The sequence below is a fragment of the Lactuca virosa genome, chromosome 5, assembly GCF_052849685.1.
Source record: "Lactuca virosa cultivar CGN04683 chromosome 5, Lactuca_virosa_CGN04683_v6, whole genome shotgun sequence".
Lineage (NCBI taxonomy): Eukaryota > Viridiplantae > Streptophyta > Magnoliopsida > Asterales > Asteraceae > Lactuca > Lactuca virosa.
In genome coordinates this window covers 206,134,077-206,148,198 of record NC_136430.1, presented here as the reverse complement: position 1 = coordinate 206,148,198, position 14,122 = coordinate 206,134,077, and the positions used below count along the sequence as shown (strand labels likewise).

The 14,122-nt window shown below is 33.0% G+C and overlaps 1 protein-coding gene across 6 annotated transcripts; it reads left to right on the top strand.

Annotated features, from left to right (window-relative positions):
- The first annotated feature begins 220 nt into the window (after positions 1-220).
- LOC145115195 (glycine dehydrogenase (decarboxylating) B, mitochondrial-like) lies at positions 221-5,674 on the top strand. Of its 6 annotated transcripts, XM_079051426.1 has the most exons (15): positions 221-715; positions 801-944; positions 1,016-1,080; positions 1,208-1,353; positions 1,430-1,530; positions 1,601-1,795; positions 1,884-2,009; positions 2,115-2,300; positions 2,385-2,498; positions 3,293-3,382; positions 4,181-4,227; positions 4,305-4,395; positions 4,473-4,553; positions 4,717-4,796; positions 5,390-5,674. In XM_079051426.1, exons 6-10 carry the CDS (start codon positions 1,736-1,738, stop codon positions 3,353-3,355), a joined length of 549 nt encoding a protein of 182 aa, XP_078907552.1. In that variant the 5' UTR covers positions 221-715; positions 801-944; positions 1,016-1,080; positions 1,208-1,353; positions 1,430-1,530; positions 1,601-1,735; the 3' UTR covers positions 3,356-3,382; positions 4,181-4,227; positions 4,305-4,395; positions 4,473-4,553; positions 4,717-4,796; positions 5,390-5,674. The 6 variants fall into 6 exon arrangements, with proteins under 6 accessions (XP_078907552.1, XP_078907551.1, XP_078907555.1 ...); XM_079051425.1 differs by lacking the exon at positions 5,390-5,674 and having other exon boundaries at positions 4,717-5,098; XM_079051429.1 differs by lacking the exons at positions 4,717-4,796; positions 5,390-5,674 and having other exon boundaries at positions 891-944; positions 4,473-4,623.
- Positions 5,675-14,122: the final 8,448 nt, after the last annotated feature.

Sequence of the window (14,122 nt, the reverse complement as noted above, 5' to 3'; positions counted from 1 at the left end):
AAAGTTTAATCAAAAATTTATTTAAATTTGAAATTTTATATTTGAAATTTAAAATTTAAAAGGAAACATATTATTATATTTTAAATATTATTAAAAGAAAACCTTAAATTCTAAATTGATGAAACAAAGCCTTGATTGCATTTCATTCCTTAGCTCTCCAGATCGTTTTGCTGACGTCATCTTACACCAAAATACGCATACTCATCGCATTGTAACGTCGTTCTTGCGTTTCATTCCTTCCTAGGTTTTCATCTCCACATAGTTAGCAGCGAAGAGCGTATATCAACATATCAACATGAAGTCATTTTCTTCTTCTTTTTCCCTTTCTATCTCCAATCCATCAATGGATGTAGCTGTGTTCGAAAAGGTGAAGACATTAACGCTCCTCAATGGATTGATTTCTCCAATCATGATCCTCCTGTTTATGATGAAGCTTTGGGCATTCACAAACGTCGTTGAATTTTAGGGTTTTCTATCCACCATTTTCCTGCACCACTTCTTCCATCGATTTCTAGAAGAACACCTTTTCTCTTTGTCCATCCACAATCATATTTTAGTTAATTTTCTAATCCGCTATGGGCCTGCAAATACACACCGCTTTTCTGCTTTGTTCTCTATCTCGACAACGATCGGTCTTTCAAGGAGGCATCACATCAATCGGGATCGGAATCGGCTTTGTTGCCGGAATTTGATCACCCCTGTCTTATATTATCAGGTTTAATGTGTTTTCTTGTGTGTGTCTGTAGTTTTGTGTGACTGGGAAGGAGCGAGATGACCTAATTCCTTTTCTATTTAATCAGGTACCTTGTGTATTCCTTTTCATTTGCTCCTAGTAACCACCAATTATTACAAACGATGGTCCCACTAATCATATGGTTACATCAAAATAGCCAGAGAAAACCCATACGGACGTCCTCTCTGATGCTAGACCAACCTGCTACAAGGTAATTATTAGTCACACATCATCTGATTATGTTTAATATCTAAAATATTTGTGAAACTTTCTTTCCTACAGAAAGAATCGAAGATGAAAGCCACATTACTGAAAAAAATCATCGTCCTCTTCAACATTCATTAGATGTAAGTATAAATATTTGTTGGAAATTTCATGTTTTGATATTTTTTTTAGGATTTTAAATATGACCGGGATGTTATAAGCATCGAATGATTCATGGAGATTTGAAACCGGACAATTTTTTGTTTGCAGATTGACACCACAGGTCTCTCTCTGTGTGCTCTTAAACTTATTGTCAAATATGCTCCTGCTTCTCTCAGATCACTATCTCTTTTGATGAGAAAACAATGATTGAAGACGTTGATAATCTGTTCAAAGTTTTCGCCTTGGGAAAACCCGTGAGTTTGCTCTTTCTTTTGATTTAACGAATCTTTATATAAATCAAGAAACTTGATTCTTGATTCTTTATTCTAGGTGACATTCAGTGCTACGTCACTTGCACCAGAGGTTGAGGATAATATCCCTTCCGGACTTGTCAGGGAGACTCTATATTTGACTCATTCGATTTTCAACACGTATGGATCTTTTTCAAAACTTAGATTACATAATTTAAAGTCAACTTTTTTATTAATAATTTTATTTTAGTTATCATACGGAGCATGAGCTACTAAGATACATTAGTAAGCTGCAGTCAAAGAATCTGTCATTATGCCACAGTATGATTCCTATGGGATCTTGCACCATGAAGCTTAATGCAACTACAGAGATGATACCTGTGACATGGCCAGTCTTTGCAGATATGCATCCTTTTGCTCCTACCCAACAGGCACAGGGTATCAGGTAATTTTGACTTACAATTCCAAATTATATTTCGGTTGACTTATTATTATTTTTTTTTAACTTGAGAGCAACATAAAATATCTTGCAGGAAATGTTCAAGAATTTGGGTGACATGTTGTGTACCTTAACCGGATTCATCTCTTTCTCTTTGCAACCAAATGCTGAAGCTGCTGGAGAGTATGTTGGACTGATGGTTATCCGAGCTTATCATATGGTATGCTAAATTGCTAAATTATTATACCCTTTTTATATCGGTTTTAGTTTAATCATATATATATATAAAGTCAAAGTCAAAGTCATTGACTTTGGTCAACTATAGGCGAGAGGAGATCATCATCGTAATGTGTGTATCATCCATGTGTCTGCACATGGAACAAATCCTGCAAGTGCTGCTATGTGTGGAATGAAAATCATTACTGTGGGAACTGACTCCAAAGGTAATATCAATATTGAAGAGGTACGCAAGGCTGCTGAGGCAAACAAGGAGTATCTATCTGCTCATATGGTAACCAATTTTTTTTATCAAAACATAAAAATAGATAATAAAAAGAAAAAGATTAATAACTAAAGTAAATTCTCTGTTTTTTAGGTTACCTATCCTTCTACTCACGGAGTTTATGAGGAGGGTATTGATGAGATTTGCAAGATTATTCATGACAATGGAGGTGAAGTTTACATGGATGGAGCTAACATGAATGCACAGGTATATAAAAATTACACTTCTTGTGTCTGATCAAATACTTTTCTGGTAAAAAATTGATTATTGCTTGGTTTTTTTAATTGTTTAATGTTTAATGGGTTTAGTTGCTTTTGAGACTTATGTAATACATAAAAATACAACAATGTGAAGTTAAGAATAACGTACCCATTTCGAATTCTATGAGTATTAAACATGATTTATCATTTTTTTTATGTTAATGGCTAATGAAATTGATGTTTGAAATTAAATATTACAAGATTACAAACTTTCAAGCTTTTATAAATGATGAGTGAACCATTTCAAACCTTATTCACCTGTATTTTTCAGCAAACAATCATTATTATACCAAAAATGCCCTTTTATACTTTTTACACTCCAATTCCTGCTACCAGGATAAATTCTCGAAAAAAAGAACAATAAATTAGCATCAAAACACTCTTTATAGCATCCTAATTTGTCTTGATTCAACTATTGAAAATTATGACAATTTAACCTTTTTCTATTACCATTTTGCCTTGATGTTTATCACTAGAAAACATGCATCATATGTATTTATACGAATTTTTTATAATTAGCTGATCATGGTGATATGTCTACTATTCTTTTCACTCATTCACGAATGGGATGTCTTTGTCTTATCTACTTTAGCATAAGAGCAACAACAATTTAAGAGATTAGTATTTGCTGCCACCATACAAAACAAACAGTTTTCAATTTTGATGGAATCAGTGATTCCATTCCTTTCCGCAATTCCATCATTTTAAACACTAAATTTTCTTAATATTTCTTTTTGGCAGGAATCTCAGAGTTATCCAATAAAGGAGGCATCTATTATTTTTCAATTTTCATCTGGTGCTTAACTTTATCCTGATTCTTATAAACAATGGGTGAGTTTTGTATAAACTGTTTTTACTGTTTAGTTATGAAGTGGTTATAAACAATGGGTGAGTTTTGTATAAACTGTTTTCGCTATTTAGTTATCAAATGGTTATAAACTTACCTCTGATATGACTTTTACTTAAAAATACACAAAAGTTTAATCAAGACCTTAAAAGGCGAGATATACAATGTTAGTTATGCTTATATGCTATTCAGTAGACTTATATAGTTTGAATAAATATTATTAGAAGAAGCATAATGTCTTCGTGAAAAAGTTTCGATATTCGCATAATTTCAATAACTAATTTGACATAAATAATTTTCTTTTTCTTTTTTCCTTATTTTTTTTTCACAATGTTGCTAATTTTGTAAGGTCTATTTGTTCCAGTACATATAAAAACAAACCAAAAATGAAAAGTAAATTATAAGTGTATTCTTTTTCCCTAATTTTAGAAGGCAAGAAAGAACCTGTTGTTGTAAACATAATAATATACATATTAATAATGTTCATTTGAATTGTAAGTTTATTCCTTTTATTCGAGGGGCCTGCTGTATTATTTTTTTTCAGAGTACTTTCGCTATTGGAGGAAGAAAGATGACGATTTATTTTTGAGAATTTATAAGAAGTATTTTCATTATTTACCAACTTCTATGCAAATCATAACGATAACAATTCCTCCAAATTAATTTCAGTGTGTGACGACCGAAAACTAACTTCATGTGTTTTCACAGATATATTTTTATTAGAGGAACTAAGTTACATGATGATAGTGACACTAAACTTTCTTAATATTTCTTTTTGGCAGGAATCTCAGAGTTATCCAATGAAGCGTATGTTATTTTGAAGAACATGGTATTACATCTCCTCCCATTTATTTTTTTAATACAATTATCGTCCCTCCATCTAAATAATAATTCAAGTTTTGTTAGAGTGATCGACATAGAAGGCAACTTCAATGGTAAGCCATCTGACATTAGGAGCACCACCCAAAATACAAAACCAGTCCAATGACATTGAAAGGTGAAATATTTATAGTTTCAACATTTTTGTTTCTATAATTAATTTTTAACAATATTTTCATTTAATCTAACTTGCAGGAATGATATTAATATTTAAGCACATATAACAGATGTTATCCCTTCTTTTAGGTTCTTGTAACGTTTTGGTCCCTTTTTAAAGTAAGTTGACTATTTTATGTATCGATTTATTCCACTTCATTAATCAGTAAAGAATGTTGGTATTGACTTATTTCTTATTAATTTTTTCTATATTTTCAGATTTATTCAATTCTTATATGTTTTTTATATTTTATTCTGATCCGACTTCTTTCAATGCTTCAAGGATATAGGCTTCGTATATTCATTGAAGTTAGTCAACATACTATGGTTGGAGGGTCTGTTGCTGCCTCTTCAAGTTCTAAGGTTTTTTTTTTAATTTCAAAATTTTCATTTCTATGATTTTCTTTCTTACACATCATTTACCTAACAACATTTGACCATTAAGTGATTGCTTTCAAACCTCTTAATGAAAGCATGTTGTTTTGTAAAAAAGATGTATTATATTATATTATTTTTTTATTGTTTTTTCAAAATAACACATTTTAAAAAAACAATTCAACTCTAACTATTTTACTTTTTTGTTTAAGTAAGTTACTTTCTCTACATTTTCTAATTTTTAAATCTCTTTATGTTGTTTTCGTTTTCATGCTTTGTTGACTTTCCATATCATTGCTGTTTGTTTAAAATAAACTCAATCTATTTTATGTTATTTTTCTTCTTGAATAAGAACACATTTTATCCTAATTCCATAGGATAGATAGATTTTCATAATTTAAACTAATATGTCATGTTCTATTGGTTCAATTGGTTGTATTTTGGTTATAAACTGATTGGTTGAGTTAAATTTGAGTTGTATCATTTGTTACTCATTTTGTCTCTTGCACATGGTTTATTTTCATATCTTTTGAAACTTATGAATGAATTTGAAAACATGTATCCGATGTCTTCCTGTATAGGACACTTTACAAGTCCTTTCATAAAGGAGTTGGTTCAGATAAGGCTCAAAAGTTATGAATTAGCAGGCTATTTTAAATATTTTTTAGATTGATTAATGGCAGTATGGGAAAGAACCTCTATGGGAAAGTCCATCAGATACTTTAGGGAATAATTACTGCAGCCTTAGATAAATCTTGCAAGGTTATGAATAACATCAAAAGCAACAACTTGTTTCCTTTTTTTTTTTTTAACTTTTTGTATATTGTAATGATACTAAAATGCATAATTCATTGGTTTTTCAAGAAGAGATAGAGGAGTTGTGGAAAAGTTGCCTCCAAAATTAGCAAGTGGCAAATAGTTCAGGGTTATTTCAGTAACTTATCATTTACTATTCATAGTTTGACTATGAATAGTAATATATATGTGAATTTGAATAATTGGACGACACATTTTGGACGCCTACAATTTGACTATGAATAGTAATGTAATGTTTGAACGGCGAACTTTTTGGTCAAATGTTAGGCGCCTAACATTACCTAACATTGCCTACAATTGGACGCACAAAGTTGGACGACATTTTTTTCCTTTCATATGATATTCTTTTTGGCTATAAATAGCCTGAGCCAGAGAGATTTAACATAATCATCCAAGTATATATAAAAAAGCATTACATATATATACTGATACACCACCGTGTATTTTAGCTCTCCCACTCTATTTTGTAATCTCTTTCATAATCCCTGTAAACACTGCAAATTATAGTGAATTGTTTCTCGGCTTCCTCCGCCCGTGGTTTTTTCCCGATTTGGGTTTCCACGTAAATTCCTGTGTCTCTATTCTATTTATTTTATTCGTATTACGTTGTGATTATTACGCTTTGATAATTTTTGATCTCATTCCGCATTGAGCTAATATTATTTAAGTCAATTTGGATCCGTCTTATTTTACAACAATTGGTATCAGAGCATCCGGGTTGTGATATTAGCTCGTTGGGTTCATTTTATCAAGTAATTAATCATGTCTTCGGTAAAATACGATATTCCACTACTGGATCGTAACACCCGATTTCCGTTGTGGCAAGTAAAGATGAGAGACATTCTCATTCAGATGGATTTACACAAGGCGCTCTTGGGTTTCAATATGATGCCCGATACATGGACCGAAGAAGAAAAGGAGATGAAAGATCTGAAGGCTTTATCCCAGATTCGTTTGCACTTGTCAAACGATGTTTTGCAAGATGTTCTAAAAGAAACGTCAGCGGCTTCTTTATGGCTAAAGTTGGAGCAACTGTTGATGACCAAGAGCTTACCAAACAAGTTGCATTTGAAGCAACGGTTGTTCAATCTCAAGATGATTGAAGGAGGCTCTTTAGCTGAACATATATCCACATTTAAAGAGTTAGTAAATAACTTAGAGAATATGGATGTTCAGTATGAAGATGAAGACTTGGCTCTATTCTTACTATCGTCGTTGCCAGAATCCTATAGCCATTTTCGTGATACTATTATCTATAGCCGTGACACTCTAGTTTTAGATGAAGTCTATACAGCTTTGGATTCCAAAGAGAAGATGAAGCATATTACTGGTGGTGGTTCAAGTGATGCTAAAGCCGAAGGTTTGAATGCCAGAGGAAGAACAACAGAGAGAAGTAGAACTTCTCAATCTTCCAACAGAACCAGATCCAAGTCAAAAGGCAAACGAAAGTTTTGCAACTATTGTCACAAGAAGGGACATGTGCTTGAAGAATGCTTCAAGTTGAAGAATAAAGAAAAAAAGAAGACGGCAGCAAATGGCAAACAAGCTAGCACTTCGGGTGAAGCCGATGTAGCTGAGGTTGAAGGTATTGGAGAACTTTTGACAGTTTATTCAGATAAACTGGATTCCACTGGTGATTGGATACTCGACTCTGGTTGTACTTTTCATATGTGTCACAACAAAAGTTGGTTTTACACATTTGAAAAGGTTAACCAGGGCTATGTGTTGATGGGTAACAATACTACATGTCCAGTTCTTGGACATGGTTCAGTTAGGATCCGTATGTTTGACGGAGTTATTCGAACCATGGGGGATGTTAGATATGTTCCTGACCTCAGAAGAAACTTGTTATCTCTCAGTTCCTTTGACAAAAAGGGATACGAGTTTGTAAAGGTGGAGTTCTCAGGGTATTCAAAGACGGTTCCGACAAACTGAGAGCCAAACGAAAAACCTCAGATCTTTACTTTCTTGACGGGCAAACAATTTCGAGTGATGCTGCTGTTGTTTCAAAGTCTCTTTCTAATCCAGATCAGTCCCGTCTTTGGCACCTTCGACTCGGCCATATGAGTTTTCAAGGCATGTTAGAATTGAGTCGAAGAGGTTTACTTGGTCAACAAAAGATTGTTGATTTGGATTTCTGTGAAGACTGTGTATATGGCAAGGCAAAACGAGTAAGGTTTGCAAGTGGTATCCATACAACGAAAGGACCACTTGATTATGTTCACTCGGATTTGTGGGTACCGGCTCGAGTTGCTTCAAAAGGTGGAGCTATTTATATGCTCACTATTATTGATGATTTCTCCAGGAAGGCGTGGTCTTTCTTCTTAAAACATAAAGGAGACGTTTTCTCTACCTTCAGAAATTGGAAAGTTCAGGTTGAAAAGAAATCAGGTCTGGTGTTAAAGTATCTTCGTACGGATAATGGACTTGAGTTTTGCTCATAAGAGTTTAATGTCTATTGTCAAAAGGAAGGCATTACTCGACATCGCACAGTAGTCCATTCACCTCAACAAAATGGTGTAGCTGAAAGGATGAATCACACCATTATGGAGAAGGTCCGGTGTATGTTTTCTAATTCCAAATTGCCAAAGTCTTTTTGGGCGGAGGCTGCTTCGACTGCTTGCTATGTTATCAACCGATCACCGTCACGAGCAATCGAGAAGAAAACTCCGTTTGAGTTATGGTCCGGTAAACCTGCCAATTATTCAGATTTAAAACCATTCGGATGTCCAGTGTATGCACGAGTTGACAATGGGAAGCTAGAACCAAGAGCAATCAAATGCGTTTTTCTTGGGTACAATCAAGGTGTAAAGGGTTACAAGTTATGGAGCTTTGATTTGAAGAAAATTATCATCTCAAGAGATGTTACTTTTGATGAGTCTGCTATAATTCAACCAGTTGCTGACTCTTCTAAAAGAACAGATGCATCAGATGTATCATCCGAAGCAAATAAAGAGAATGCTCAAATGGAGGTGGAGCTTCCTACTTCACCTACCACTAATCAGAGTACAAATCAGCATCAAGATTCTTCTTCGTCGGATGAGCATGTTGTTGGTGAAGATTCAACACTTTCACAACCACAAGCTACTACTCCAAGCATTGCAAGAGATAGACCGAGAAGACAGATTATTCCTCCGAAGAGGTATGCTAAATCTGATTTGGTTGCCTATGCTTTTATTGTTGCTGATAATATTGAGTCCGCAACGGAGCCTGCGAATTATGACGAGGCTATCAAATCTGAAGACTCAAATGATTGGATGCTCGCTATGAAAAATGAGATGGAATCCTTGCAGCGAAACAGTACTTGGAATTTAGTTCCTATTCCGAAAGGGAAGAGACCAGTTAAATGCAAGTGGGTCTACAAGCTCAAGGAACCTGTCAACCCAAATGATAAACCAAGATACAAAGCTCGGTTAGTAGCTAAAGGCTACAGTCAGATTCCTGGTATTGATTACACTGACATTTATTCCCCAGTTGTCAAACATACTTCCATTCGTGTATTGTTGGGGTTGGTTGCTTCTAATGATTTTGAGTTAGAACAACTTGATGTCACTACAGTTTTCCTAAATGGTGAGCTTGAGGAAGAGATTTTTATGCAACAACCTGAAGGTTTTGTAGTTCCTGGAAAGGAGAACTACGTATGCAAGTTGAACAAATCTCTTTATGGCCTCAAGCAGTCTCCTAGACAATGGTACAAGAGGTTCGATTCTTTCATGACCAGTCACAAATTCAGCAGGTGCACCTATGATAGCTGCGTTTATTTCAAGAAAGGTGACAATGGTTCAAAGATCTACTTACTCTTGTACGTGGATGACATGTTGATTGCAGCGAAAGATATGAAGGAGATTCAGAGGTTAAAAGACCACTTGAAAGCTGAATTTGAAATGAAGGACTTAGGAGCTGCCAAAAAGATTTTAGGTATGGAAATTATTCGTGACATGAAGTCTAGGATCTTGCATCTTTCTCAGAAAAGTTATATTGAGAAAGTCCTAAGACGCTTCAGTATGCACGAAGCAAAGTCTGTCAACACACCTTTTGCAGCTCATTTCAAGCTATCATCCGCTTTGAGTCCTACTAATGAGACTGATATGGCTTACATGGCACGTGTTCCATACTCTAGTGCTGTTGGATCTTTGATGTATACTATGATCTGCACGCGCCCTGATTTGGCTTATGCTGTTAGCATGGTTAGTAGATACATGGCGAACCCGGGGAAAGAACACTGGAAAGCAGTACAGTGGATTTTTCGTTATTTACGCGGTACGTCTTCTATGTGTTTACGTTTTGGTAAATCTAACACTGGGGTGTTCGGATATGTTGATTCAGATTATGGAAAAGATTTGGATAAACGAAGATCAATTACAGGGTATGTGTTTACTCTAAATGGTTGTGCTGTTAGTTGGAAAGCCCAGTTACAGTCTACAGTTGCCCTGTCTTCTACCGAGGCAGAGTACATGGCGATTACAGAAGCAGTTAAGGAAGATATCTGGTTGAAGGGGTTATTTGGAGAACTCAATGATAGAATAAAGGTGACCACAGTTTTCTGTGACAACCAAAGTGCTATCTTCTTGAGTAAAGATCAAATGTTTCATGACCGAACAAAGCATATTGATATTCGTTATCATTTTGTGCGGGATATCATTGAAAAAGGTGATTGTGTTGTGGACAAGATTCATACAGATTATAATCCCGCTGATATGTTCACTAAAAGTCTTCCTATAGCCAAGTTCAAATTATGTTTGGACATGGTGGGTGTTTCAGATCGCAGTTGAGCCTGAAGGCTCGTGGTGGAGGAAGTATTATTTATTTTTCGGAAACAATTTTTTCTCTATATAAAATTTGCAGGTTCTTATGGAAGTTTTAGAGTTTGGTGAGCTATAGGTTTTGACTAATCGTAAAGCATGACTTGCTTAATTTTGATGTCAAGGTGGAGATTGTGGAAAAGTTCCCTCCAAAATTAGCAAGTGGCAAATAGTTCAGGAGTTATTTCAGTAACTTATCATTTACTATTCATAGTTTGACTATGAATAGTAATATATATGTGAATTTGAATAATTGGACGGCACATTTTGGACGCCTACAATTTGACTATGAATAGTAATGTAATGTTTGAACGGCGAACTTTTTGGTCAAATGTTAGGCGCCTAACATTACCTAACATTGCCTACAATTGGACGCACAAAGTTGGACGGCATTTTTTCCTTTCATATGATATTCTTTTTGGCTATAAATAGCCTGAGCCAGAGAGATTTAACATAATCATCCAAGTATATATAAAAAAGCATTACATATATATACTGATACACCACCGTGTATTTTAGCTCTCCCACTCTATTTTGTAATCTCTTGCATAATCCCTGTAAACACTGCAAATTATAGTGAATTGTTTCTCGGCTTCCTCCGCCCGTGGTTTTTTCCCGATTTGGGTTTCCACGTAAATTCCTGTGTCTCTATTCTATTTATTTTATTCGTATTACGTTGTGATTATTACGCTTTGATAATTTTTGATCTCATTCCGCATTGAGCTAATATTATTTAAGTCAATTTGGATCCGTCTTATTTTACAACAGGAGTCATATAGTTCCAAAGTTTAACTGTCAAAAAACTTCTTGACCTGGTAACATTGTCTTCTTTAATTTATTATGATGCAATTTTAGTTACATGTATGTATTCTATTTTTTTTTGTAACAGTGTTATGTTTCCATAATGAACCAAAAACTGAAAAACATTTGTATAAGAACTGTTAAGTTTTTTTTTTAATTTGTTATAGGTAAGCATGCCAATTGTTTCGATTAATGCCTTCATGTTTCCTTTGCTTTATCTAAAAAGTTAATTTATTATTAAATATCCTTTGCTTTATCAGAAATGTTAATTTTTTATTAAAAATAAAAGAGTTCAGGAAATCACTTAGATACCATGCAATGCTACTGAAATTGTCTGCAATTTGTTGGATTCTTAGCTGCTACATTGTGTTCTTTTGGCTATTGGAATTTGAGTTATGCTACTGTATTAGCGAAGGGATTGGTAAAAAGATCAATTGGTTACTTTTATCTTTGGTTGATAATGGGTAATGCTCTAATAAATGATCTAAAGTGAAATTTGAATGTTTGGAGCTTAATCACAGTCGAATCTTTATTTTAAGGATGAAGGGATTAATATGGCTTGGTCAAAATCTGTTTTGGTTGACTTTCAAACATTTTTTTTATTTTCGAATACTTGGAGTTTGAATGACATTAATATGGCTTGGTCCAACAATTGCATCTGTAATTGGATCGTTTTCTTCAGGAAATGGTATAGTGAAGTTTTGATTGAAGGGTATTTATGTCAACAAGGGAAAATTAAGGAAAGTTTATTTTCTTTATGGAAGTTGATATCTCTTTGATTTAATTTTCATTTGCAGTGGAGGGTTTTTTTTTGTAGATTTCATGGGTTTTTTGGTCGTCCTATTCTTGAATGGATTATCAATGGTAAAAGGAAAAGAAAAAAAATAAAAAAGGGAATTTTAATTGGAAGTGTAGTAAGACCATTACCTTGTGAAGTGTTTTTTTATTTTTTGCAAATGGGTAGAACCCCCATTTTCTATGGTTCAAAATGTTTCGGTTCAATTTCGAACAAATTAAAATTGGACTTCACCTATATATATTTCTTGATGGAATTTTAGATCTTTTGATTTTTAAAACTGCTATTTTACAATCATTTTTTTTTAGAGAAAACATCTTTTATTTTCAAGAATAATGTTTTGGGATTTATATGTGGTTTGATTTTAACATTTTGGTAAAGTTCATTAGCTTGTGGTGGAACAGGACAATGACATCTCAACACGAAAAAGGCTTCTTGAAGCATGCACTTTTTAAAATTTTTAATTCTATCGTGTTGAAAGTATTTGAATTTTTTATTAATATACCACACTCATCTTTGCTTTTTCAGTATTCTGGGTGGGTGTCTATTGGAGGAAAAGGTGCGATTAATAATTAATAATTAATGATATATTCTTAGTTGACTACAAATTAGTGTTAATGTGTTTTATGATATTGTTTTGTACCTTTATTTATTTCCCAGTTTTCAATGTATGTTCATTAATTGATGTGTTTTATATCTTTTTGTAAGGAATGTTATTTGTTATTTTTTACTAAGTTAAAAATTACTATCATTTGGTTATTTTTTTGCAAGTACTATATTTAAGTTTGAAATTCTAAAAAAAAATAAAATTATGTACTTGAAAGCAGGATAGTATAATAGACACATCACTAAATGTATATTTATCCCTATGCATTGTCTATTAAAAAAATAAACAACTTTGTTTGAATGATATAAATATAATCGGGTAGATTTGTCATAGTAAAATGGTATAATAGGAACAAATGAAAGTATAATGCAACAAAATAAAGTAAAATTGGTTTATTGTTTTTGCATCCACATTTCAAGTAACTATTTTTTATTTGTTGTCATGTAATGCGTCATCAATTCTATAGACAATTATATATACAAACAATTAATGTTATTTATTTATAAGTATATTCATATATAAATAAATATAAAGAGTGTTTCAATAGTAAATGACATTTTTTTAACTAATATAATCTTGACATAGTTGCCCTTCAAAGTTTTTGTCAACAACCATATCAGGTCAAAACATTTAGGATTAACAAACTTGGACTTCAATGTACCAGGGGAATAAAAATACAAAATGACAACGAATTTGACCCTACTCGAAAACTGTTTTTAATAAAAACATGAATTTGTTGTTCCTGAAACAAATATATAAAAAACATGAAGTCATTGTACTAGGGGATTAAAATCTAATAAATGCCAACAAATGTGATTGTTTTGCCCCTCCTCAAAAACTATATATATATATATATATATATATATATATATATATATATATATATATATATATATATATATATTCCTTGCTCCAAAACTAATTAATTAATCATATTATTAGCACAATATTCTTTTTGCCAGATTATGTTACTTTTTGTTCGACTTTAATTACATTTTCATGAAAATGTCAACACAAATTGAATTTCAAAATGGCAACGAACTTTCAATACCTACTCCACAATACCAATCTACTTCTGACTAAGAAGCACATTTCTATTTTTATGTGGGTATTGAAGGTTTGTTTGTGTTATTCAGTGTAAATATCTTTCAAATAAAAAACTGCTCATTTTATCCACCTATTGGACATATCTGCCCTTACACAGTCAAGTTGACATATTTGCCCCTCCAGTTCTATTTTCCATACCTAACCTGCACAGTAAAATTAACATATTTACCACATATTGGACATAATTTCCCCTACATAGTCAAATTGTCATATTTTCCAGCTATTGGTGGTTTTACCCTAAAATACATTAATGTGTTACTTTCCGTTGTTGTAAGTCTTTGGAACAAATAACATTGTACTTTAGTAAGTCAACTATTTTTTTCTTTTTTTCATTAAAACATAAAAATAAATACTATTTTATGTTTTTTTCCCGAATGAAAAGCTA